Here is a 27,601-nt window from a genome sequence, read left to right as displayed (position 1 = left end):
TTGCAAATTGAATAAAATACCTCCTCTGTGCCTGGAGCCACCCACACGAGTTCGGATCAGGGGACTCTCTTTTTAAATGCAACCTGCAAATGCTGGGGCATCTGGGGTCTGTTCTTTCCTTTGTACCAATGCCGCTGCAACCCAGAACTCCTCCAGAAAGTCAGAGATGTTCTATTTAGTTTTAAATCAGCTGCAAGATGTGCCCAGCTTAAAAATAACTACAGGTTGAACCTCTCTCATTGAGAACTCTCTTGTCCACCAACATCCGGAGTCCTGCACGATTTCAGTTCGCTGGGTGGCCATTTTTCCTGGGTGTGGCCAAGTTTCCCCACAGTTCCATAAAGGTTGTTTGTAGCAGTGGTTCCCAACCTTTTCCAGGCTAGGACCCATTTTGACAACTCAGGAAGACTTGGTGACCCAAGGGTGGAGTGGAGGTGAAAATTACTTACTGAAAGAGTCTATTAAGTGGCCTGCCTGGGATGGCTATGAATATCTAAGGTGGAGAAGCTGTCTTTGCATAATTGCTTCTCTTTTGGTAGCAATAGCTGCTGCATGTGGCAGCCAAAAGGAGCTGCAAATGGCGTCTTTGAGAGCCAGGTGCAGCTCTGAGCTGCTGGCAACCCTTAACAAATCTAATTAGGACCCATGTTTGGGTCCCAACCCATAGGTTGGGAATCCTTGGCTTTTCGCCACCAGTCCTGGCTCTCAGTGCTCTGTGCTGTTATTTAGCTGTAATTTACCCTAAATGTGTTCTAAGGGCCCAGTATGCAGTGGAAGAGTTGGCAATGTCCTAGACCAGTTGTGTCCAATAGCAATGTAAGGATTGCCACCCCACTCCAAGCAGTGGGTGCATGCAAGGAGTGGGAGGAGGGCACACCATGTGTGTGGCTCTCAGGAGCCGCATTTCGCCACAGTGTGGTGTCCAGTTTGCCACATGTGGTGAATGGAAAGCATATTGGACACTGCGGTGCTAGACAATATTAACCTCCTGGGGGTCAGCAAATTTGCTTGGTCAGCACTGGTGAGGTCCTGAGGGCGCCAGGCTAGAGAAGTTCAACCTAAATTTTGACAGTATTGATGTAAATATGTGAATAGGATGTTCTGCTGGTTTCCTTCTGCATTGCCTGGTTCTGTGTGGGCTGAAGACAGGCTGGGAGACAGGGTACCTCCTATAGGACCATCCTCCATTCCAGTTTGGGTAGGAATCAAACAGCTGTTCTCGTACTCCTCCTTCTCTCTACCAGACCAGATATTGTGATACCTCCCACTTGCCACAGGAGCCAGCCTGCTAAGCAAACTATACCAGATGACAGGCTTAAATTTAAAGGGGGGTTTGAATGTGCTGAAAGGAAGATGGAGTTGGAGGAGGAGGGAAAATAATATTATTTGCAGGAATGTCAAGTGAGATGTGGAAGGAGTGAAAAAAGCACATAAGTCCTGCATTAGAAAGAGAAGGACACTGTGAAAGGGGAAATCAGATTAACTGAGAAAAGCGGCCCATGTGTAAGAGCACTCATCTCACATACATTTATGTAACTCTGGAGCAGCTCTGTTGAAAGTAAGAGAGTGTTATTTTGCTGTACAAAAATTAACTGTGAGCAGAACTGGACCCAGCATTGCTTGACCAAGAAGCATAAAATCTAAAGCCCCAATCTTGCAAACAATTATGCCTGTGCAGTAGGACTACTCACTTGAATAAAGTTATGCATGTAGGGATCAGCGACATCCACTGTCGTCAAATTTTCCAAAAGTAACTACTGGTTTTGGGTGCTTCATTTTGTGCATGTCCATCTTGGGGAACTGTAAACGAGCCTGAGTTTTGAGCCCAGTGCTTTCTGCAAATCAGACCCCTTTCAGGTATCTCAAGTTTGGTTTCCAAAACTGCTAATCCTTTTTGAAAATATTGGCCTACCGCTCATGATATTTGCATAATTTGGCTCAAATTAAAAAGAATAAGTAACTATATAGTAGCAGGATAGACAAATGTAACTTCTAAATTACTTATCAACTAATGCAAAAAGGAGTTAGAAAGTGTCTTGGTAAAAGCAACAGTTAGTTCCAACACTTGAATTGATAATATTTTACTTTTCTGATGAAAGATACCATAGCACTTTACAAACTACAGCTGCATTGCCTCACTGTAGCCACATCTCAGCAGGGTACAATGGTCAGCTGTGAAAGGTGAGAAACAACATGGGCCAGGGAAAGCTTATCTCAAATTTGAGTGGGTGGGACAATTTTCAGAAAGGTGTCCTCTCACCCCCAGCCTGGATTCAGGTAGCTAATCTTTGATGGAGAATTCCATAAGGCAGTATTACAAATGGGACCCAATTCTGCCAGCTCTTAACATACCAAACTCTAATTCTAAACCTGAAGAGCTGGGAAAAATCATACTAGTGGTGGAGATTTCTCTTTTGGATCAATGGACGATTTGTCTGAAGAAGAACTGAAGGATGGGGACTTTGGGGCAGAGACCTTCTATTATGCTTTGTTATGGAGCTATATAAATATCAGTGGCTTTGGCATGTTTCCATCCTCACTCTCTCACTGTGGAGAAATGCATGTAAGGATGATACTAATGAGACACGCAGAGCCCAAAATCAGTGTTCCCTTGAATTTTTTCCATTAATATGTGGAATAAATTTAAGGTGCACTAAGGCATGGGCAGATGTGCTCCACCAATATAAAGAGATGCTGTCAGCTGTGGCTGCTCTGTTAATCAGCTGAGCAACACTTGAATCTTTCCTGGGTGGCCGCTGCAACACTCACCTTACAGGGAACACTGAAAAGGAGCCTTTACTCACTGCAAATTTCAGTGCAAGGACTGGTACACAACCAAACAATTCAATAATACCTAAGAATGACATAACAATGTAAATTACTAAAATAATATTCATAAATAAATTATGATAGTGGATAAAACAACACATAATACATGTTAAATAAAATAAAGTATAAGGCGATTACAGCGCTAAAGTACAAGAGAGGATTAAGTATTACACAATATTAAATGCAATTATATAAACTAAACTCAGAGATTTCAGCTTCGGCTGAGAACTGTAGCTCGAAAAAACCTCAGTGCATCTAATAGGGCTCCAGCTCAGGCTGGGCGAGTCCTGTCCATCTGACGCTACGTGGGAAGGGTATAGTCCAATGGGAGGATTCCCCCCTCCGGTTAGTATGAGTGGTAGCCGCCACTCAACTCACCCCCCCCCGCGCAGTACGCCCACATGGAGTTGGTACTGCCCACAGGGGTGTGGCCGGGCGGTGATTGGCTGCGAGGCGGCCCGGCGGGCGATTTGAAGGCGGGTGCGGGGAGGGGGACGCGAAATTGTTGTCGTTCAGTCGGTGTGCGAGGTGAGGGCCGCTACGAGAACGCTGAGCAGGCTGCGGAGGCTGCCGCTGGGAGAGCGAGAGGCTCTGGCGGGGAAGAGCACCTGGAAGCGAGTACGCATGCGCGTGAGCTGAGGCATACTCTCTTCAAGCGCCGCTCTAGCACTGGCTACCGGGACCTCGTGGCGCAACGGTAGCGCGTCTGACTCCAGATCAGAAGGCTGCGTGTTCGAATCACGTCGGGGTCAGAGCCCCCTGCTGTTGTGGGGGGGATCGTTTTATGTCTTTAAATTTGCGGGGGCTGTAGGGGGGACCTCTCATTTAGTGATGCCCAGACTCGAACATTGGGAGGGGGTGGCTCCCCGCTAATAAAATTGGGATGGTAGTGCATGGGGGGAGGGGGTGCTCTAGTGATGGGCGGGGGGACCCTTCCAGCCCCCTGAAAATAGAGGGGAAATAAGGGTCTGTGGGACTCCCCTCAGCTTGGCATGGGGGTGCAATTAGAGGCAGTGGCCGTGCCCCGGGGCTCCCAGCAGTGGGGTGGGTGGAGGCGCAGCAAAGCGCTCGGGGCAGGGGTCGCTCCCAGAGCTGGTTGCGGGGGCGTGGGGGACACCAAGAAGTCCCGTGGCCCCAACAGACTAACAGATTTACTCGCGCATAAGCTTTCGTGGGCAGAGACCCGCTGGCTCAGACTCCCAGCCCTGCAGCCACTGGCCCAGCTGCGCAACTACTTCCCGGTGCTGCCTGGGTCCCAGGGGGGATTTGCTGCCTGCCAATGCAACGCACCTCCCCCGGGAGGCAGCAGCGGGGTGTGCCGGAACAGTTTATATAGTAGGTTGTGAGCTCAGTCTTGAGGAGGCTATTTAGGGGCTTGGGGAAAATAAAAAGGGTCGGGGTGGTGCTTGGCCCTGCCCAGGGGACTGGACTCAATGACCTCCAAAGGTCCTTTCCAGTTGCATGAGATGAGTAACTCTTTTTCAGTGGGAGGTCTGTGGAATCAAACTGTAAATCCTGCCTATAACAGGAACCGCTTCATGCCAGGGGTGCTGCAGCATTAATTGAACTGCTGGTTCTGGCACCTTGGGCAGCGGCTGGGTGGGAGCATTGTTCGTTCAACCTAGAGCTGCTCACCCTGAAAGAGGGAATAAATTGGCTTAATTGCCCTGCTTCACCCCCCATGCACTATAGAGAAGGTAGCTTTTTCTGGTTTAGGTCAGGCTACAGAAATGCAGGGCTAGATAGCAGACTGCCTGAAGAGGGGCTGCTTCATCACTACAGCCCTGACCCCTGTCTGAGTAGCTATTGCACTTTTCCTTAGCCCCCAGTAAGGGTTGTATTTCATGCTCCTCCCTTTTGGATTAGGAGGGCATTCAGCTGGCTGGCGACTTCTGAACAACCACAACACAGTGAGTTTTATGCTTCCTTTGCCCTCTTAAAACATTATATATATGCTACGGTTTTGGCATGTTCCTACAGTAGTCTTCTAGCCTCAGGAAAATCAGCTTGAAAAGAGGATTCACTATAGATGTAAATCCTAGATTTGTACTTGAGGATTATTGGTTAAACACTGAACTTGTGCAACATTTATGGTACAATCCACAGTTGTGTTAAGATACAACCTGCTTAAGCAAAGTAAATGGACACTATTGGGTTAAAATTGCATGGGGAGTGAGCCTCATTTGCCTATAAAGTACATCAAAAGTTAAATTGAAACAACCACAATTTTGATTTATTTTCCCTTTTTTCCTTAATTGATTTATTCTCCAGTTAAATAGTAACAGAGGAAGTGATGCTAGTCTATACACTATCAAAACAAAAAGCAGTCAAGTAGCACTTTAAAGATGAGCAAAATAGTTTATTAGGTGAGCTTTCGTGGGACAGACCCAGTTTCACTGTGGCAATACCACAGAAACTTACAGCTACATTGCTCAAGTTAACAATTGGAGGATGTTTACATCCCAACAAAGTTATTTTACTAACACTTAAAAGCCTGGAGACTTCTTGAGTAAAAGTATTTTTGTTTTTCCCCAAAAAACAATCAGCAAAACTTCAAGAAATGTAAACTTGAGGCCTGATACCATCAGACAACTTGTGAAACTCACTGGAGGTTGTCTTTAAACTATTGCACTTGTCTCTGAGCTTCACAAGTGCACTGTCAGATTTTAAAAATGCTGTTTGAAATACCCTGGGTAGGTATAACGGAGGAAATAGACTATAACTGGGGAAAAGAGAAAATCTTTACGTAGTGCTGCTGTCAACTTGTACCTTCAAGTTTGCTGTAAAGTTTTCTTTGGCGTTTCTCCAAAACAGAATAGGGGAAAAACACTTTCAGGCACGGTAGGCTTTTTAAAGTTCATAGTGGGTCTTTAATGGCTTTTGACAACATTGAAAATATTATTCAGTCTTCATGTATTGAGCATCATCAGATGTGATCATGAGGGGCTGAGCAATTGCAGCTGCCATTTGCTTTAATGGGAGCAGTGGGTACTCAGCACCTCTCCAAAGTAGTAACCTGATCTAAACCTCACTTAAGTCTGACAGAGGATCCCCCCAGAGCATCCACATGGCTTTCTTGTTGACAGATTCTGTTGAGAAAGGTGTTCTGCTTCGTGGGAGAGAGGCAGAAGGCTGTCAATGAAAGTGCCAAGTTCTGTCTTAAGTACTCTGTCGCCATGAGGTTGACAGACTGCATTTTTAGCTTGGATGCTCTGTGTGTTTTGTCAACAAAATGCTGGTTTTGTTGGGGGAAAAACTCTTATGTAGACATAGCCTTTTAGTTTTGAGGTGTTCAGAAGTGAATGCAGTGTTCTAGTCCTGCTCTGAGGGATATGAAGATAGTATTTCCACCCCCCCGCCACCACACACAGTGCCATGCCTCTAGCTCTTGAAATGCTAGCATTTCTGCTACTTGGTCACTTTGCTATAGTTCCTAGAACTTGGTAAGCATCACAGATATTCTTCTGAAGGATTACTTCCACAAGTATCTGTCATGGATTAGCTTCCCTCACCTGAATTTACTTACAAGATGCCTCTTTGGCAGAAAGTATTTCTGACCTCACTAAGCTGTCATGATGTCTTTCAGACCTCTGGCAGAGTAGGTTTCTTCTTCCCAGCAAAAGTTCCTCCTTGTAACAAAATCAGATTGTGACACAGTGCAGATTACATCAGTCTGTTACTATGGAAATTGATGATGTCATAGATGAGTCACTAGAACTTCTGTTCTGGATAGTAACAGCAGGGGCACTTGGGCTTTTAGAAAGAAGTCCTTAACATCAGTAGCTGTTTCAAGTAGTCAAACTTCATATGATCATGTGAGAGGGTAAGTGAATTTGTCTGGAATTTAGGAACGTTTCCCCCACCTCCAAAGCTGTTTCTAACCTCGCACAAAGAGGGATCTGCAATTCCCATCAGTAGAGCTGTCCCAGTGGAGAGATGGATTGTAATTCTGACCATAGTAGATTCAGTGTTTGGTTTTTTTCAGGGATATTTCTCTTAACAACAAAAGTTGATAAACTTTGAGGATCACATACATTGTGAAACAGTGACATGAAATATCTAGGCTTGGTTCTTGGGGGTGGGGGGAATCATGCTCTTTGGAGTAAAAATGTGTAGGTTGTTTAGAAAACTGCTCCTTTTGCTAGAGAAATTAAAACATGAGTTGACTTTGCATTTTGTGCTTCAACCAAGTGATCAGAGATGTGTTAAACTACAATAAAATACAGTTGGTGGACTTGCTGTCTGCATGAAAAAATAAATGCAAGCACTCTCAGGTGATCCAGTAAGGTCTTTGTTCTAGAATTTTCATGACACTTGTAGGTCCAATACACTTAATTTTTAAAAACTCTTTAGGATGATTTTTTTTCTTGTCAAACAACTTGTAGTGTAGGGCTAAGAGTGGTAGGTGTTCTGCTCCCTTTGGAATTTGGTAGTTAGATGCTTAACTCCCTTACGCTGCTTTGAAAATCCCAGTCTAAATATAGAATTCCAGAACGAGAGTCTGCTCCCTGAGAGGGAGTGGATCTGTATCAGTACCTATCAACTCACTGTATTCATGTCCTACATATACTATAATGCATTGATACAACACTATCAATGTAGTATAGTATATACAATGAGTTGATATGGTAAACTTGTTGATATCTGGCAACTTTGGGACCGGGAGGTTGCTGGATATTCAAATATGCCAGGTATGTCGGAGGTTCCAGTATGCTCTGTGTGGGATGTGCAGGGGGAGCCCCTTTGGGCAACTCAAGCATGGCTATGCTGAGTGGGGAGCCACTCTGGGTGGCTTGAGCATGGCTGCACCACACAGGGAGTGGCTCTAGGCAGGGAGTCATGCTGCATAGGGAGCTGCTCTGGGCAGCTTGGCATGTGGCCATGAGAATGGAGGAGCTGCCAGCCCTGACAGAATGCCAGTTAATAGAGAAGTCTGGTTATTGGAATGCCAGTTAAGCAAGTTTACTATAGATACTGATACACTCCCTGTCGGGGTGTCCTCTGTTTTTGAAAGTTCAGATGTGGTAACGGTATAGTTGCTACTAGGTCAGCTAAACCTTTCTTTAAAATATCTGAGTTTGCACCTGTACATTTTAAACTATTGAGTGTCCACAGTGGGTGGGGGAGTTTTTTTTTAAACTGGTACAAATTGTGTGTAGACAAACTCTAGGTAAGAGTGAAATCATTGTGTGGCTTTTTAATGTACTTTTCAAAACAATGTTTATCTTAATAGGTGGTGTGACAGGATCTTATATTGTCGTGTTGTAGGATAAAAACCTGTGCATTTCTCTAATTAGTGATAACTCACCAGCAATGTGTCAGTTTAAATTAGCTTTGATCATTTTGTAACATGTAATTCTACCACAGCAATAGTAACTGCAATATTAAAACATCTCACCTAAATGGGTACAGGTTGAACCTCTCATCTGTAATCCCAGCAGGCTTTAGTAAGCCATAGGATCACTTCTGGGCATAGTCAAGTTTTTCATGGTCTCATAAAGTTTGTTTCCAGCCACCAGTCCCAGCTCTCAGTGTTCTGGGCTGTTTAGCTGTAATTTACCCCCAAATGCTTTCTCAGAGCTCAGTAAGCAGTGGAAGTGTTGGTAATGCTTCTAGACAATATTGACTTCCCGTGGTCTGTCAGATTCTCTTTCCACACTGGTCAGGTTCTTAGGGTGTTGGATGAGAGAGGTTCGACCTGCAGAATTGAGTGATCCTGTAGAACAAAAGGTTAAGTTCAAGTCTGAAACCCTAAATGAATGGAGTGAGAACTCAAACTGACGTTTATAAAGTGTTTATTTTCCTGTGGTGCAAAGTGTTAAGGCTTGATTGAATGTTTTTAAGATATTTGGTTAAACGGGCTGAATTTATGCATTTGGAATAGCATTTTAATGCATTATAAACTAGTCTTGAGATTAAAAACTGGATTGTCTGCTCCAAACTGTTCGAGAACTGTTTGTTGCCTAGAGCCTCATATGCTGATGACGGTCAATAAATAATAAATGCATACAAAAGTGCACCAGAAATCTTTTCTCCCCCCCCCCCCCCCAGACAGAACAAAGTGGACTTGCCTGCTAACGTTTCCCTGTGCTTCTAGGACTTGATTCTGACATTCCTGGGTACAAGAAAAATATCAAGTCCTCAAATGAATACTGCATTCTGCTTTTCTGAACCATCCCCATTCTACAGCATCTTGTAGGATGCGAATCCCCTAGGGCATGGGTGTCCAAACTTTTGGCTTGCCTGGGCCGCACTGAGTGAAGATAGTCTTGGGCCATGTACAAAATATATAATTAATGTTAAAAGTTCACAATCTCGTGGGGCCGCATTACTAGCTGTCCAGGGCCACAGGTTGGACATGCCTGCCCTAGGGCTTTGTAAACATTACTGAGTTAAACCTCAAAACATCCCTGTGAGGCTAGTAACTTAAGGGAGGTGGAGATGGATACAGAAGCCAAGCTTATCTAACTTTAGTGGTTTCATTAGGTCTTACCCAATTGTTCTGTCAAGGTACTGTGGGGTAGAGATTCCTGAACAGAATCTGAAAAGTTGCATATGCTGTCACCTAAACATGCTAAAGGCAAGGAGAAGTGAAGGAAAGAGGCAGAGCTCTTCTGCCTTCATGCTATCTGGATCTCTACAGGCTTTCTTCCGCTGAGTGGCACCGGGGCAAGTTGAGACCTAGGCATGGAAGAGCAGCTGTTGTGTACAGTCATGCACAGTATTTTTGTGCTAGCAATGAATCACTTAATCTGTGTGAAATATATATGGAAATGTGCTGTGGGAATGTCAGTCTGGTAACATAACATTTTATTAATATAACCCAGACAAAGCCTGCCTTTGACTTGCAGATCTTACAGGCTTTCCCTTTGGTCATAAAGGCATAGGCAATTTGTCTCATAGCTCTAGAAGCATTACTGAAGATTATTAAATCTACATACAAATAACTTGGGCAGATTGGCAGATCTGAAACAGACATGTTTCCATTGCCACAAACATAAGCTGAAGGATGATGCAATATTTGTAGGTTGTTGCAGAGGCAGACAGTAAAAGGAAAGCAAGCTAACCCATGTTTCTGGCTCATTGACAGGCAAGGAGGTGAAGAAATGACTTAGGTGCTATTAGGCTACTGCAAACAATGGAGATCTGAATAATAAAGGGTAACTCCAAATACTACTTGAAGCATGTCTCCTACAGGCCTAGAGATTAACTAGTAATGTCATAGGCTGTGTGCTGGATGAAAATGGTAGAGCAGATTACTGGATTAAAATTTCCAAGATACACTCAATCTTTTACATTACTGCTGTCAGTCTCATCTGAAATTTGAGTGCATAATATCTTGTTCCACTTAAGTGCAGTCATCAATTAAATATAATTTGCCACATAACTTTTGAATTTGTAGAGGCTGAAACCTGCGGTGAAATAGACACACACTTGGAAATGATATAATTAGTGGCAGGAAACCTGAAGTAGCAATGTAACTATTCCAGTTTACCTAAAATATAGAAACGATTAATAAATTTGTGCTATACTTAATGTTGATAGTGAATTCTTGTCTCTTATTCTAAAGGTTCTGCTGTGGAAAGGATGGCCCAGGTTACTGTAGGTGTGTTGATAGAAAAGAGAGAACAAGAAGACCAAGACACAATAGATGAAGTCAGTGTTAAACTACTGAGTGACAGTGAATTGCAGGAAAAGCTTCTCATGTATGGTGCTGAACCTGGACCAATACTACGTATGCTCCAAACAAATTATGGTTGGCCTTGGGAATAAGTGGGGGGGAAATAGAATCCAATCTAAAGTGTCTTTAAAGTGAGAAAGTAGGTCCCAACCCAAATCAAAAACATGAAACAACAAAAAAGGGCAGGGGTCTGTCTTTCTTTCAAAAGAGCTCAGCTCTAGTTTAATCACTTCTAGTCTTTATCAAGAAGATAGTGAATGCCAGTGAAATTGCAGTAGGACAAGAGAGGCTAAAATTGGGAAATAATGAGTTAGACAAGTTACCTTCAAGGCACCAGGGCAGGACAAAATGCATCCTAGAATACTCAGAAGCTGACAGAAGAGAGAGATGAACAATTAGCATTTGATCTTTTAAAAAGTGATGGAAGCTGAGAGAAACTTCTGAAGCCAGGAGAAAAGGGCAAATAGTGCCCATCTAAATAAAGGGAAGTAAGGACAATGCAGGGACCTACAGACCAGTCAAGCATAACTTCTGTGCCAAGAAAGATAACTGAACAAATAATTAAGGAATCCACTTACATATCACCTTATCTTCTAGATGTTTGTAAGAGTCAGCATGGATTTATCAAGAACAAATCATGTCAAACCAAGCTGATAGCTTTCTTTGACAGATTATCATGCCTTGTGGATAGGAGGAAGTGGTAGATCTTGACTTTAGTAAGGCATGTGATATAACCTAGTTATGTAAGGTGGGTGCATAACTGATTAGAAAATCATTCCCATAGAGTAGCTATGAATGGTTCACAGCCTTGCTGGAAGGGTGTAACAAGTGGGGTCCCGCAGGGATCAGTGCTGATATTGAACTGAACTGCACCCAGAAACTTACATACTGGCATAGAGATCTTGCTGGTAAAGTTTGCAGATGATATCAAGGTGGGAGGGTTTGCAAGCGCTTTGGAAGATGGGTTTAAAATTCTGAACAATCCCCTCCAACTGAAGAAGTGATGTGAAGTAAATAGGATGTAGTGCAGTAAGGACAAATGTCAAGTACTCCCTTTGGGAAGGAGCTATCAGTTGCATACACACAAAATGGAAAATGAGCACTTAAGGAGTCCTACCAAAAGGGATCTGGGGGTCTTTGTGGACCACAAGCTACATATGAATCAACAGTGTAACACTGACAATGTAAACACCCTTCTAGGATGTCAAAATAAGTCATGTGACACTTTAAAGACTAACAAAATAAAGTGCTACATGACTGCTTTTTTGTTTTGACAGAATGCAGACTAACACAGGTATGTCACCATTCTAGCATATATTAGCAAAAGTGTGTCCTGCTTACAAGAAGCTGTTCCTCAGCTCTACTCCATGCTGATTAAGTCTCAACTGGAGTATTGGGTCCAGGTCTGGGCACAACATTTCAGGAAATGTGGACAAACTGGAGAAAGTTCAGAGGGGAGCAACAAAAATAATTAAAGGTCTAGAACACACAGCCTATGTGGGATCACTGAAAGAATTGGGTTTGTTTAGTCTGAAAGAGAGAGAATATAAGTTTTTTTTTTTTTTTTTTTTTAAGATCCTTGAAAGTTATGATGAGGAGGAGGGAGAAAAATTGTTCTTGTTCTCTAAAGGCCAGACAAGAAGCAATGGGCTTAAACTGCAGGAAGGGAAGTTTAGGTTGTACAGTAGGTAAAAACTTCCTAATTGACAGTGTGGTTAAGCCCTGGAATAAAGTGCCTTGGAAGGTGGTGGAATCTCCATCACTGGAGATTCTTAAGATCAAGTTGTGCAAACACCTATCAGGGATGTGCAAGACAGCACGCCAAGCCTTTTGATCTGCCCCGCCAGGACCCCAAGGCAGGCTCTCTGCCTGCTGCAGTCCCAGGCTGCTCAAAATGGCTGGCAGCTCTTTCTCTCTGAGCTGTGATTGGGGTTGGGGTGGGGCAGAGTGCAAAGAGGCGCACAGTGCAGAGAGCCACATAGAGGGAGCCTCTAGCTGTTTTGAGTAGCTTGAGGATCTGGCAGATAAGGAGACTGCCCACTGAGCTGTCTAGGTAAGTGGTTCCTGGCCAGAGTCTGCTTCTGGCACCTCACCCCCTTCTGCTCCTCAAACCTATGTTCCAGTTCACCACCCAAACCCTCTGTCACAGGTCATAACTCCTTCCCAGACCTTGTGCCCCATCCTACGCCTCTCCAACAGGTCAGAATCCTCTCCTGCACCCATGTTGCAATCCCATGCCCCAGGACGGAACCCCCTCCTCCACCCAAACTCCCTCTCAAACCATATCCTCTCCTTTGCCTCTATCCCAAGATCTTTTCTGCAGCCCACCTCAGCCCCAGACCCTGAACCCTCACCATAGAAAAGTACAGCTCCAAGCACTTTCCAAAATCTTGGAGTGGCCCCCATCAAAAATTATTGCCCACTCCCTGTTCTAGATGATGCTTGGTTTGGCTTTGAGTACTGGAGGGCTGGTCTAGATGGCCTCTTGAGGTTCCTTCCAGTTCTGTGATATAGCCTGATGTTTCATACATGCTTTGCACTTGTCAACTGGAGCTGCTGGAGGCTGTTTTTTCTGGAAATCTGGCCTTCATTTTCAGCGGGATTTTGATACCAATTGGTCTGTTGTGCAGCTTTGTTATTAATCCCCTTGTATTCTGTACTGCTTATTTTAGCTTCTACACGGACTCTTTATGAGAATAAACTACTGCAGCTGGTGAATCCAAGTCTGCAAGGACTGTGTGCTAAGCCAAATGAAAGTGGAGGTCTTGACCAGAACTCGGAGAGTGAGGAAGACAAAGGTACCGTATGAAACTTTTTGGATGCCAGTTTTTTAAACTTAATATTTTGCATATTTGAGAATGTTTACTATTGCTGAGATCTCTGACTTGCTTACAAACCTGATTTTCATTCACTTCAATGGGATGTAGGCGTATCTGCATCTGAGTGCTTCACTACCTTCAAAAATCTGGCCTTATGTGATGTAGGAGCCTGTGAGAATGAGGGATTGTGTTCCAGGGTAGGTTGTAGATAGTCAGTGATGCACTGGAGGAGTTTAAGCTGGGGGCTAGGCTTCTAAGGCCTGACTTATGCTAGAAAACTGGGCATAATAATTCTGTCGCTCAGGTGTAAAAAATCCACACTAGGGATGTAAAATCCTGTTTAACTAGTTAAACTGGCTAAATGTTCAACCAGTTAACTAAATAAATGGGGGCATACCAGTGGCAGGGATCTGGAGCACCGCCCCCATGGTGGACAGGGGTTGCTGTGGTTAGGCTGGAGTGACTCTGACCCATGTTGCTCCCTTGGCTGCCATGGATGCGGGGCTGCTGTGGCCATCCTGGAGTGATCCTGCCCACAGTGGGTCTGATCCATGCTACGGTCCTTGTGTCAGTGGTGTATGTCCTCACCAGGAACTCTTGCACAGATTTAACTGCCAGTGTGGAGCACTGTGAGACAGTTTCTGAAAGGCCACAAAATTGGTGCAAGGGCTGTGGTGTCTGTTCTGACACTGCGTTGACTTAAGTATATCCACCTAAGTGCTACAACTCTCAAGGTAGAGTTATGTTGGTGTAGTGGATGAGTTATGTCAGCAGGAGCTAAATTTTAATGAAGACGGTTGGAGTTAACTCAACACAAGGCAGCTTATATTTTCTTAACTCTAGTGTAGGCCAGGTCTGAGATCTTGCATAGATTTTTTTTTTTTTAAAAAGCAAAGCGACTGGATCGGGGTGGCCACCCTTTGAGCCATTAAATGCGGCTCCTCAGAGCCGTGCACAAGGAGTGCCATCCACTGCTCTCTGCATGCACTTCACCACTTTGTGGGAAAAGTGCATGGTGGCTTTGGTGAGTCACCGGCATCAAGTTAGTGTGGGGGAACAGGAGGGGCTGGGAATGCCTGGCTCTGGGTGGGGGGAGAGCATAGATCCCTGTATTAGATAAAAATAAATGTTATATATGGCTATGTTCACTCTCTGTGGCTCTTTTGTCCCTAACTAGTTGGCCATCCCTGGACTAGATGGTATGAGCCTGACTTATTTATATTAATGCCTCTTTATAGCACCTTGAGGGGCAAATCCACAGCTGGGGTGAAATAGATCTAATTGAGGATCTGCTTTGGCTGTAAAGGGACCTTAAATTAGCCCCAACTTATTTGTAACAGCATCAAGCTCTATGTGGAAAATTAGAACACCTACTGTCACAGGAGAGTGGCTTTTTTTAAAAAAAAAAAAAAAAAAAAAAGCTGAAGAAGTATGAACTGGCATATTCTGGGACCTAAATCTATGAGTGTGGGAATTAGAAAGCAACTTCTTCTATGGGAGGTTGTTCTGTAACTAACTTGCAGGGTTACATGCTGACAACTATTAGATAAGCTATTGAGCCCAATTATCCTGTGGTCTTGATCTGGCTTGTAACTCCTTCGTGAATATCAAGAGAATTGAAATGGCTTCAGAGATAATTTAAAAAAAAAAAAAATAAAATAAAATTAGGGGTTTCTCTCTTGGCTGAAATGTATCATTCCATAGTTCAATCCTGAAGATCTTTTGGGGGAGTGACTTTAATGCTGAAAGCCAAGCTTTTTAATCACGTATGCCTCCCCTGAAGTTCCTATCAAAGAGAGCCAATCCTCTCATTTATTTCGAAGCTTGTAAAGAATTGGTAGCTTTGTTTAAGCAATTAGCTTGGTGGGAGAATTTCTGTTGCCGTTGAAAAAGGAAGGCGTTCTAAAATCCTAAGTGGGTTAGAAATGTTTTGAAAAATACGAAAGCAACAGATGTGCATCTGACTGATCTGACAGCATAGCAGCTGTCATAAGTAAAGTGCCTTCTTTGAAAATAATTGCAAGGAAAAGATGCTGTACTGGTTCTACTACATAATGCCATGGACTGGAATTGTTAATTTTCTAGACATGAGTACCAATATGGGAATGCTGTTCCTATAAAAATAGTCTAGTGAAAGTACAGGAAAACAATTAAGTAAAGCCGTTTCTAAAGACAACTCTCCAAAAGCACTTGTTTTGAAGTAGTCACATAGGAAACATCACATAGATACCCTAGCTAATTTTACTCTCTTAAGGCCCTCATCTATTACTTTTTCCTCTCCTCATTCAGAAACTAGTACTGAAGTAGTCCTTGAAACAAAAGACTTCAAAGTGACAGCAGCTTGTGCCACTGGCTACAGTAAAGTGAGTAACCAACTAATGCATGAATATTTAATGTATCTGCTGTGACATGCAGGAGATTTCAAGTTAATATAAACTGATGTTCTTTGTATTAAGCTCATGACAAATGGAGCAATTACCTCCAATCAGTTAATTATAGTATGCTTCTGTGGCACCACTACTACAGTGCTGCCCAAGGAAATCTACTGTAAAAAGTCAGCTCCAGTGTTTAAGAATATGCCAAGATTTCCTGATGTACAAAGCACCCAAGTAATTATAAATGCTGGCTTATGAGGGTGTTAAAAATACAAAATTAATTATTAAATATTGACTCATTTCCCCAGTGTTTTCACCCTGTTAAATTTACATCTAAGTTTAGATTTTCTTTAAAAGGGACTCAAAGTGGAATCACTATCCATGTTCCTTGTAAACTGGGCTCTTGCACCCTGCCCCCTTCCCAAATCCTACATGCCCATGCCAAGCCTGCTCCTGCACCTCCCTCATTTTTGGCCCCACCCAGAGCTGAGGGGATTCCCCAAAATGTACTAGCCCTGGGCCCCCAGAAGAGAGAATCTGGCTGGGGGAAGTCATGAACTTCGGTCCTCCTTACCCCCCACCCACTCTGGATGGAGTGTAATGGAAATGAGGTGCATCAGTCAGGGCTCGCATCAATGAGAGTAAGTGGGGATTTTTTGCTTCTCACTTCTTTGTGCCCCCTCAGCTGCAATGGATTTTATTGTGGGTCAGTGGCCCAGTCCCCAAAAAGTTCCCCACCCCTGCTCTTGAGTCCCATACTATTGCTCTAGCTGTCTCCTCTAGGCTTCCTCCAGTTTCTATGCACTTTACAGGAAAAGAGTTCCTAATTAGAATGTTTGTCTTAGGCCTGGTCTAAACTAAGGATCAAAGTCAATCCTAGATGTGCAATTCTAGCCATGCCATTAGCATAGCAAGAATTGATGTCAGGATCGACTTTGTTCCCTGGTGTAGATCAGGGATCTTCAGGCTTGTGCCAATGTCCCTTATTCTGCATGTCAGCATGGAGTACTGGGGTCAACAGCCGAGCCCAGAGTTTTTTTTCCTGTGCCTTCACACACAAGATTGATCAGTGTGCTGATCCCCCATTCCCCCCACATAAATATAGACATACTCTCATGCTATCCTCAAATGCCACAGGGCGATGAAGTGATAAATGCCATACTAAGAGGTGGTGACTTTATCTGTATAAACAGGTCTATATTGAGCCATTTGAAAAGTATGGACTTCAACTGTCCTTTTAATTGATGAAATTTGCCAACAGTTCGCAGCACTTCTTATGGATTTCTTTTTCTTATAGGCGCCACACATTGAAGTTTCAGAACGCCACAAGAAACTCCTAGCACCAGATGCAGATTACAGTCTTGCCAAGATAGTGGCTGAGGAAAGTGCATTACCCTCCCAGTAGCTGAATTTATGGTGTTCCTGACAATCCACAAAACTTGGACTTATCTGCATGCATTTGCATGAGAAAGCGTCTCATTAAGCACGCTGTAGTGTAGCTGCTTACTTCACCTACTGTTAACTTCTCAGCGAACCTAACTTCTAATCAGGGATTGGCTATAGCTTTGGCCTATGTGTGTTTTTGCTCTTATGCGGGGGGAAAACCTTATAGTTCATATTTACAAGAATAATTCCCTTTATGAAATTCTTGGCCCATGTCAATGAAAATGTTCCATTAATTGTCAAATGTGCCTGGTAAGACACTTATGTTGGACCTTCAAAAATAAGCCATGCTGACATTAGAGCAGAAACTGTTAAGTAGCAATCTGTCTTGGGGGCTGCTTTACATATCTGATTTTTTTTGAAGCCGATTCACATTTTAAAAAAGCACAGCAATGCACAGTAAATGATGGTGTAAGCTTGTTGCCACAGGTGGGAAAAGCACAAGGTAAGCAGAGGTTGTAAACTGAAAACAGTCTCTTGCGTGCTATATTCTTGACCTTGATCCAGCAGCTTTGACCAGGAGAGTATGTAATTATGCGTCGATTGTTGACCGTTCCAATGAATTAATGCCTGTCTTGGATATTAACAGCTAGAACAAATATTGCCAGAGGAGAAGTTGCCAGCACATCGGACACAAGGACAGAAGGGGTCAGAAGGCAGCAGTCCCCGGATTAATCACAGGACAAAGGTATTCTGGCACCAAGTAACTGGCTCTCCCCCAGGAAATCTTCCAAAAGTTCCATTCAAAAAAGTGCCCCAGTGCAAATAGCAGTAAAGCAAAATGGTGAAACTGATGCTGCATTCAAATGCATTAGGTAGCTAACTGCTGTGCCTGTGCACACCAAAATTCCTTTCCTTGGTCTTGGATTTGATCCCCCAACATAGATCTTCCCTCTGACCCTACTGTAAGACAAAGTAGGAGAGCCTCAAAGGTGACCTCTTCAAACACACAACAGCCACACAGTTGCCTGCCTCCTTTTTAAAGAAATTGTTAAAGGGAATCTGTGAATTGAGTAGACAATAATCCCAGAATAATGCTGAATAGTAACAGAGGTAGCCATATTAGTCTGTACTCCAACACCATAATGAATAACAAAAAACAAAAGAATAATGCTGTTTTGTATCTATAAATCAGCAAGAGATGATCTTGAAACCATATGACATACACTTAATGGAAGATGTCAGTGTGGAAGAATTCAATGTATTTTAGTCCCCAGTCCTGCAAAGTCTTATCACTGAATGCAAAGTTAAGCACGTGTACATCTTTGCCAGTTGGGAGCTTCAGAAAGTAATGCCTTTAAAGGAAGCATGGCTCGAAGCTGGGACTGAACATCGGCTGGATTGCTTGATGATTGTCCTGTTTTCTTTCAGTCTGAAGCACCTGGCACTGGCCAAGAGGGAATACTGGACTAGACCAAATAGGGGCAGGCCAATGGTTGGTTATCCTTATGCTTGTATGGTCACCAGCACAAGGGGTCTCCAATCTTGATGCTGTGATAACACAGATGTTGATCTATTGTATCTTTTTCATTCTGATGGCTTTAGACCAGGCCTATTGAGTACTTCAGCCCATAACCCTAACGTATCCACATAATTAATAACTGAATGACAGTTTATGCTCGTTGCTTTTATATAATAGTCAGATGCCTGACAATCTAAGAGTCCACCTGGAGTAGCACCATTGAATCTGTTCAACAGATTGCTCTTGAATTTCATGTTTGCCTGGACAAGGGTTACAGCTGGGGCGGGGGGGGAAAAAACCTTAAAACCCTAATTTCCCTGACATTGTTCCATTTCTTTCTTACCTTTCTAAACCACTTTTTTTATTTTTAATTGCAAATGTGATCTTTGTTGTACTTGTTTAAATGGGCTATTGAATGTGTGGATTTAGATCTGTCCAGATACATTCCACAGTGAGAAATACCTTGTATGTTTAAAGTCAGCAGTAATCGCTTGCTTTTTCAGCAGGGTAAGCTCATGCTGGACAAGAGCACAATGACTTATCGAACACCAGCTAATACTCTGCAGGCCTCCATGTTTGTTAAACAGAATAGACTGCAGGCAACTAATCTTTTATCTCTTTTAAACCTTAATCTCCTGGATGGCTAGAAGTCCTTCACAAGGTGTTTTTTTTTTCTGGTTACCACAGAGGAAATATCCACTTTGTTTAAAGTTATTTGAAGGCTGTTTCCACTCACTGAATTGTTTCTTACCTGAAAATTAAGGGTTTGGTCATCTTTACCTTTCTGGCACAACTCTCCTTCTGGCATTTGTGATAACAGCTAATGTTCAAGGCTAGCACTCAGCACATCATTGCCCTTTCTCATGAGTCTTGTTTTGGTAATTGCAAGTCCACCAGGACACACCTCGCTCCAAAAGACAGATTCTTATTATCTTAATTACTCAACTTGTTTAGTGGCTTCAATACTAATAAAGGATTCTGCATAAAACTTTTCTTTACTAAAGCTCCTACTACAAACTCTTTCTTTTATTAGGCAGCTGACACAGTGGGTGATGCAGTTGGCAAAGACAGTGGTCAAGCTGAAAATTGGCTTCCTGATCCTCGATCTCCCATAGGAATAAGGTAATGCTCTTCAGCTGTTCATGAAGTCATTTGCTACAACTGTGCTACTTATCAGTGGCCTCTTCCTTCACAAGCTCTTGACAGTTAAAGGGCAGAGGTTCTACAAGGGTCTTTTACGGTTGGTGAGCAGAGTTCCCTGTAAGCTGTGCGCTTGGGCAGTCCCCCAGAATAGTCAAATGCCACTTTCTCTGAGGGCCATTTATATCCCCTTGTGACATGGCTGCTCTTTGACTAGAAATTAGATACACACCTGCTGCTCAACCATTTCACCTAAGCTACCAGTTGGCTCAAAGATGGTGATGGATTTTAGTTGCCTGGGACTGATCTGAGCCATGAATGTAACGCGGACAGAGAAAGCATTAAGTAACTGGACCAGAACTTGGGAGATCTGGATTCAGTTCTGAGCTCTGCTTCAGGTTAGCTAATCAGCATGACAAAGATCCTTATCCGTAAAACAGAGCAAATGATAACCCTGGCCTGTTTAGATTATAAGCCCTTCAGGGACAGAGATTCTCTGTAGCTTGCTTAGCGTACAATAGTTCCAGTCAATGTTCCTGCTTATCTCTTCCGCACACATGCAGAATATTTTTTTGTGTGCAGATGCATGTGCACCACCAGTAGAAACAAACTAGCTGTGGATGCTGTACTCATCAGCTGGGGAGCATCTGCATTTCTTCTGAGTGGCTGCACAAGTGCCCAGCTTACAGGGAACACTGGTTCCAGTGTTTGGGAATACTAGATACTACATAAAATAATTGGTAATAGAATCCATATTGGACACTGAATCCGCCAAACCTTTTTACTAGCATCTCTGTCCTGAAAGAACCTTGACCCCAAATGGACCAGAGCAGGAGACATGCATTGTTTTAATGCACAAAACAAAGCTGGTGTCTCACCATTTTTGTAATGGCCAACGTCCGCTTGCATGTGCATGTCGATAAAAGGCTGTCTTCTGGGAGGGCTTGGCTGACAACTATAGGGCTGCTAAGTGGTATCGCAACACAAATGAACAGCTTAATATTTTTATCTGAGGGATGGCATCCAGATGCTAAACAAGGGTTGTCTTTGTTTCCAAAATCCATTATTTGGCCATTGAAACAAGCATAGAGGAATTTGGCTGCTTGTCTGTTAGGCATGAGCTTCCTTTGCAGTGCTGCAAAAATCCATTACCTAATTTTTAGGGCTTCTTGTAGATGTTGCCTACTGCTGCCTTAAAAGCCTGGTAAAGGAATGCTTGTCTTGCCTGGAAGTTCATCAACCGTGACATCCCATGGGAATTGAAGGATTGCCATACTTATGGTTGGCATCTTTGTGTTTGCCACAGCCCCTCCCAGCCCCAGTAAATGCCAGCAATTTGCCAGAGCTGCTGGAGCAGCTGGGCTCGCCATCCACTTCTCCCACAAGGGGTGGTGTGTGGGCAAGCAGCACGCATGTGTGGCTCTAGAAGGAATGCATGCAGCTCCAGAGCCAAATTGCCGGATGGTGGTGTCCCATTCATTGTGTGTGGCGAATGTATTGGACACCGCAAAACTAAAGGATTCCCAATGACACCTGAGTTTTGCTTCTGGCTACTCTCCAGAAAACTGGGTTTCCCAATGGCACTTCACTGTCAATGCTAATGCAACAAATAATGACCATCTGGCAAAAAAGGCCATCTGGGAAAGCATTCCTTCCATTTCTTTAAGGAAGGGCATGGTGTCCGATGCTATGTTAAAATGAACTACATACCTGGTTGCAGCAGGTTTCCAGTTTGAGATTGAAGCAATCCTTGGCTCTCCCCTTTATACATAATTCACAAAAACTACCTCTTTATGTTCATCTTAAAGGATCTCATTTGATCAGACAAACTTGCTTCAGCTTTGGCTATATTTTAATGTCTTGATGACAAGAAATCTGATTTTTTTTTCTCTGCACCCCCCACCCCACTATATTTCTCTGAGCCAGTGTACTGAAGTTTGAAAAGTAACAGTGGTGAGTGGTACAGATTTTTAAAAGTTTTATCTTAAAATTTACTGTCCTTTCCACAGTCCTGCTAGGAGAAGATCAGTGAAAGAGAGTGGCCCTGCAACACAGAATACTGTGGAAAAGGAGAAGCCCAAGGCAGTAGCATTAGAACAGAAGGAGAGCCCTCGAGGAATCCTATCAATGCCCATCAGGATTGCTATCCTTGCAATCTTTGTTTTCGTCCTCTTTGTGTATGTAACTATGGAAACCAACACAGACAATCCATTTGTGAACTTCATCACAAGTAGAGGACAATAAGGCTGTCCTGACATCTGGGTAGGGAGTGTTTAGTAGTGACTACAAACAAAGCAAATGTCCCTTTCACTCCCTACTTGCATGTGAACAAGCTCTTCCAGTAATGAATAAAAAGACCAACTTGAGGGGGGAAAAAACCCTATAGGTGCTGCGTTGTCTTTGTCAAACATTCATGGTGTAGAGAAACTCTCAAGCCTTGGAGACCCAACTTTTCTTTATAGTTTCTTGCCTGCTCCAAGTGAGAGATGTATCTGATGCACAGATTCATCAGTTTATCCACACAGAAGGGTTTTCGGCTTTGTATTTTTCTAAACTACCAGTAGCTGATTCTTGTCTTTTGAAGAAATTAATATTCCTCCAGTATATGGGAGAAACAGTTCCATGGAAAAGCACTATCTTGAGACCTAAAAAATCAACTGCACATACGTGACAAGCCAGGTCACAGACATTTATTGTACCACAGACAATGATGAGCAAGTCTCAGGCTCCCCCGGAGTACCTTTTCATATCTTTATTGTGAATTTGCTTTTTTTTCTTTTTCCTGAACTCCTCCAATTCTGGAATCACATCAAAAGTCTGGGTAATGAGTGTCAGCAAACTTCTTTGTCAATGCACTTCTTGATTGTAAAGGTGACTTCTCTTTTAGGGCATTATGTATATATTTAAAATCACTCAGGTTACGATGCTTAAAACAGTAAAAGAAAATAACTTCTTGTTACGTGCTAGACCAAGTTAAGGGCCTTTCCTGTCTGCAGCTCTTGTAGGGAAAACCCAGAACTCTGCACTTAGCACTCAACTAATGAGACCTAACAAATCACTGAAGCTTTATGAAATGTCTTTGTTTTTTGATTTTAAATGTATTCATGTGGTCAGTTAGCAGCATAAGATGCCAAATAACACAAGAGACTGAGGAATACCAGGGTCAGCTGGCAAGCCTTGATGGTTCAATTTAGCATGTCCCCACTAGATGCACTAAATCGAACCCCAGAAGATTGACCCTGATCAAGTCAGTCTTCCGGTAAGTATAGATGTACCCTAGATGTTGATTTGTATGTTCCAGCTGCATTTGGTTGCTTGTCTGGTTATTTAGTACGGACAACAGGACATGTTTGTGCATATTTCATTCCTAATGGCTTACTGCTTCAAAACCCTTCTATTCTGGAAGAGTTTTAAAACTTTCTCTGAAGCAGCTGGTACCCTGCTTTTGGCATATGCCTTGACAGGCCACTGTTCTGAAGTAGTATGGCAATATGTGCGTTCCTCAAATCTGTCCTACACTTGTGAAATATATTCTTTGATAGAACTAATCCACTAGCTGGAATGCTTGTCCTCCTGTTACGTCCAGCAAGTTGGGTGCTTTCTGGTAGGTATTGTTGTCTTCCTTTATTCCCTTTTCATGCAGATTCTGAGTTTCTTTTTATGTCTACAGATATTTTCAAAATGTACCTTGATTTTTGAGGTAAGGTCTGAGACTGTCCCAAGCTCTGATTATGAGGTAGTGCAGCCTGTGGCTTGTCTGTGAATATAGGTGTGTGATAACCTGGGGTGTGACTCTACCCTGCACTAGTCTGCTGTGCACTGACTGTCCACACGCTCCCTTTTGGTATGTGAACAGTTTGTTAATGTACCACTCCTGTTTCAATCTGCAACCTTGCTTAATGTGAACTCTGTGTTGCAGTAGATGGGCCCACAAGTGCTTTGAAGAGAATCTGCCATTTTCCAGCATCTGGATGTGATCTGAGACCAGGCCAACCTGTGTGCTGGATTCACGTGCAAAGGATGTTGTACTGGAGAGAGTTGTATATTGAGTGGGTAGTTTGTGAACATCAGCAGTTTTTTTACCTTTTGTCTGGAGGTTATTTTAAAGCTTGTTCCTCTCCTGACCATCAGATTGCTACTTCCTAGTACATTATAAAAATTAGTTATCTTACCAAACTTTCTGTCTTGTGGCATCCCGTTCTTGCGAATATCCTAAAGGTAGAGAACTTGCCCCCATAAGACAGTGAAGCGCTCTATTCAGGCCAAGGTTAAAGGCATCAAATTTATAAATGAATTCCAATTCAGAGGTCTCCCGTCTACCCCCCACCCCCCCATCTCACCCTGCCATATAAACCCTGGATTCTGGTTTTTCCTCTTAAAGCTCATCACTGAGTAAATCATTTTGTTAGTCTTTGAAGTGCTACATGACTGTTTTTGTTTTGTTAGAATACAGACTAACATGGCTACCTCTCTGTTACTATTCGTTTGAAGAAGTGGGTTATACCCTTGAAAGCTCACGACCTAATATGTATTAACCTCTGAGGTGCTACAGGATTGCTTGTCTGTGAAGCTGCAGTCTAATATGGACAGCAACCCTTCTGAGTTTCGGAAAGCATGCCATAGATGAAAAGCCCATTAGTGTGTGTGTGTGAGAGAAATTCCCCTTTCACCTTCGAATGGGTCAAAACCAGTAGCTTCCTCAACCGTCACAGAAGCGGTTTGTACCTGCAGTTACCTATCTCTACTGAGCTAAAGAAGGCAGCAGTTATATTACCAAAAAGGGATAGGAATCCAGGCCTGTTCCCCAGGGTGCTAATTTAGTGCGTATTGGGCTTGTTCCTTTGATGGAATAGATCTGCAAAACAAATATAGCAGTTTTAAGGCACTGTTAGTAGGTAAGTTATTTATAACCATATGCTGCTAAGCCACCATATGACCTTGTCAGGCCATGGTATTGGCTGTTAAAAAGGGATAGCTACAGGAAGTATTTGCATGTGTGGATGGTAGCTTTAATTACCTTGATTTGCTTAAGAAGAGTCTCCCTCAATGATTTCTACCTTAGGAGATCCATAATAATGATATATTGTAATGACCAAGTGCATTGCACAACCAACACTTGCGTGTTGCACTGCTTTGGAACAGTATGGAGCAGCAGACACGATTCAACACCATAGGAGTTAGTGGGAGTGGGTTTTTTTGGACTCCAGCAGGGCACAGGATGGTGGTGAATAAAGCAGTTTCCATTGCAGAGATTGCAAGTGGGTTGTAGGTCATCCATTAACCAAATGAGCAAGGAGGAAAATAAACAAGGCTCTCCACTTCTGTTTCCCCTTATTTCAAGGGGTCAGATCTTTTGAAAGCTCAGTAACTCCAGGTTGTTCTAGGGCCATCGGCCCTTGGCTGAAAGCTTTTTTGCCTCCTCTGAAACTAGCAGTACTTGGAAATGCAGATGTTACGAATAACAGTAAGTGGTAAATTTCTCTTGCAATAAAATGTAATGCTCTGAGGCAGCCTAGATGGGCTCCTGACCGCGCCCCCCCCCGACCCCAATCCATTTTATAGGAGTTGTGGATCTTTAATCGTGTTATGTTTAATGCACTTAGGGACACTAGATGGTAACATTTTAGTGACAAATTTGCTGAGTTTCAGCTGAAGGGTGCTGCACAGTCTATATTTGCAAGCAGAATGTTGGAGGTACCTTTTATGCCTGTTGCCCAAAGTTTAAAGCACTCATAGTCAATGTTTAGGGTAGACTCATGACATGGTTTAATAGCTGAAGATGAAACTAAAACAAATGTTAAGTGGAAAATTAATGTTCTCGGAGGGGCGGGGTTTAAAAGGAGAGAAAATTGTGCGTTGGAGAAGGAGGGGTATGCAGGTGACAAATCTCTATAGCTGCACTAGAAGATTTACCCAGCATTGGTTGAGTCCTTAACTCGACTAACTTCTGATATTTTGGCAAATAAAATGAAAAATGTCTATGCTTCAGTTTAAATCGTTGCTCTGGAGCAGGGCCAGGGCTGAAAGGCTCAGTGTAAAGGCTGCCGCAGGGCAAGTGGACTACCCCAACCCTCTCTTATGGCAGCAGCTTGCAGCCAGGTGAGAAGAGCCTCTCCATGGCCTCTGCAGCTCCAGTGGGCACAGCCAGGGGAGGGGTACACTCTCCCTGACTGGAGCAGGTCCAGGTTTGTGTGCATTCCACAGCCAGAGTGAGGAATATAGCAAACTGCACTTTCCCCTGACTCCCAAACAAAGGGATAACAGCCAGTAATGTTCCAGTTTGAATGGGAAGGGCGTCTGGCCCCCTGCCCTCTTTAAAGGGCAGCTGGGGGGGTGCGCTGCTGGGGGCATCACCTGCCTAATGGTAGTCCCTTTTCTGTATGATAAGAGGAAACAGTCCCAGTCCAGGCGTAACCAAACTCTGGCCCTTGCTTTCAGTTATGGTGAGGGGTAGTTTATCAAATTTTGGTGGTCCAAGCTCTTGCTGTTCTTAAACAGACAGACATACTCTCTCAACTATGGAATAGACTCTGGTCAGTAGAGCTAGTCTTGCAGAGAAGTGGGCCTGGGGAGTTCCAATTAATAGGGACAATGGGAGAAGAAATTGAGTATGGAGGAAGCAGGTGAGCACATGGAAATGGGGATTGGAGGTGAGGAAGGTGAAGGCTGCCACACGGCAAGTGGACTACCCCAACCCTCTCTTATGGCAGCATCTTGGGGCCAGGTGAGAAGTGCCTCTGCAGCTCCAGTGGGCACAGCCAGGGGAGGGGTACACTTCCCCAGCTGGAGCAGGTCCAGGTTTGTGTGCGTTCCACAGCCAGAGTGAGGAATACAGCAAACTATGCATTTCCCCTCACTCCCAAACAAAGGGAGAACAGCCAGTAATGTTCCGCTGCCTATATTCCAGGTTAAAGAAGAGCCACTGCAAATTGGAGGAGCTTCAAATCCACAGTAGCTCTGTGGAGCACATGAACATTAAGGGCCTGATTTCCTCCCCCTGCCCCGGCCCCCCAGGGCTAAGCACTGGTAGTTCTCCTTGACTGTAAATGGAGTTGTGAGTGCTCAGTATCTCTGAAACTCTGATGCTCAGGCTCTGATCCAGCAAAGTGTTTGCTGCATGCTGAAGTCCCATTTGAAGGCAAGCGCTTTGCTGAATCAAGGCATAATTGAATGGGGGGGAGGGTAGGGAATGCTACACACTTGCTCAGTGCTATGGAGTAAATCCTTCATCTGCTAGTTCTGTGTGTCTCACCTCCAGCCCTCTGAGCCTCCATTTCAGAAATCCTTCCAACATTGTGCTGTAATTGTGCTCGGTGGGATTTCATTTCAAAGCTGTGCATTGACTTTAATAGCCCATTGTTTTTTTAAAAAAAAAAAAAAAAAAAAAAACCAACCAAAACCACTCTTCCCCATTCTGTCTCATATCACAGTGCTCTGTACAAAGTGTTTTGAACAGGACCTTTTGTACTAGTTCAGATCAGAGCACAACACGGAGCTGTTTATATCTTTTCCAGAAGCTTCCATTATGTAGCACTCAGTGCACCTTCCAGAAAAGTGGGTCAGGTTTATCCTGGGGGTGGCTTAGTTGAAGGCAATAGAAGTTTCCAAGAATGGCTTTGGCTTCTTAATATTAAATGGGACATTCTTGTCACTTTAGAATGATTGATCCTTGCAACCTTCTGGGGTAGGCAGGTACATTTTATTATCCTCATTGTCTAGAGGGGGAACCCAAGGCAAAAGAGAAGTGACTCTTTCCACATTCTGCTCCATGTACAAAGCAAATTTCTTTGACTTTGCCTTTTTTTAACATCAACATACATTGGTATCTGTAAATAACAAGCCATCCTGTAGC

At 43.5% G+C, this 27,601-nt stretch overlaps 1 protein-coding gene and 1 non-coding gene across 2 annotated transcripts; both read left to right on the top strand.

The window, feature by feature from the left end:
* The first annotated feature begins 3,509 nt into the window (after nucleotides 1-3,509).
* TRNAW-CCA (transfer RNA tryptophan (anticodon CCA)) lies at nucleotides 3,510-3,581 on the top strand. The gene has a single exon. It is a non-coding gene; the product is annotated as a tRNA-Trp (tRNA).
* An 8,207-nt stretch (nucleotides 3,582-11,788) lies between these two features.
* Nucleotides 11,789-22,853, top strand: LEMD1 (LEM domain containing 1). Its single transcript, XM_074977255.1, has 7 exons — nucleotides 11,789-11,804; nucleotides 13,141-13,308; nucleotides 15,619-15,692; nucleotides 17,002-17,085; nucleotides 17,737-17,835; nucleotides 19,643-19,731; nucleotides 21,759-22,853. The coding sequence occupies exons 1-7, from the start codon at nucleotides 11,789-11,791 to the stop codon at nucleotides 21,991-21,993; spliced, it is 765 nt and encodes a 254-aa protein (XP_074833356.1). The 3' UTR covers nucleotides 21,994-22,853.
* Nucleotides 22,854-27,601: the final 4,748 nt, after the last annotated feature.

Source organism: Carettochelys insculpta, chromosome 26, assembly GCF_033958435.1.
Source record: "Carettochelys insculpta isolate YL-2023 chromosome 26, ASM3395843v1, whole genome shotgun sequence".
Taxonomy (NCBI): domain Eukaryota; kingdom Metazoa; phylum Chordata; order Testudines; family Carettochelyidae; genus Carettochelys; species Carettochelys insculpta.
Note: the sequence above shows the minus strand (reverse complement) of the source record. Positions and strands in the feature narration are given on the sequence as shown.

Coding starts and splice junctions, on each gene's coding strand:
- LEMD1 (XM_074977255.1), top strand. Junction 15,693..17,001: donor GTGCCACTGGCTACAGTAAA/GTGAGTAACCAA, acceptor TTTTTCTTATAG/GCGCCACACATTGAAGTTTC. Junction 19,732..21,758: donor CGATCTCCCATAGGAATAAG/GTAATGCTCTTC, acceptor TCCTTTCCACAG/TCCTGCTAGGAGAAGATCAG.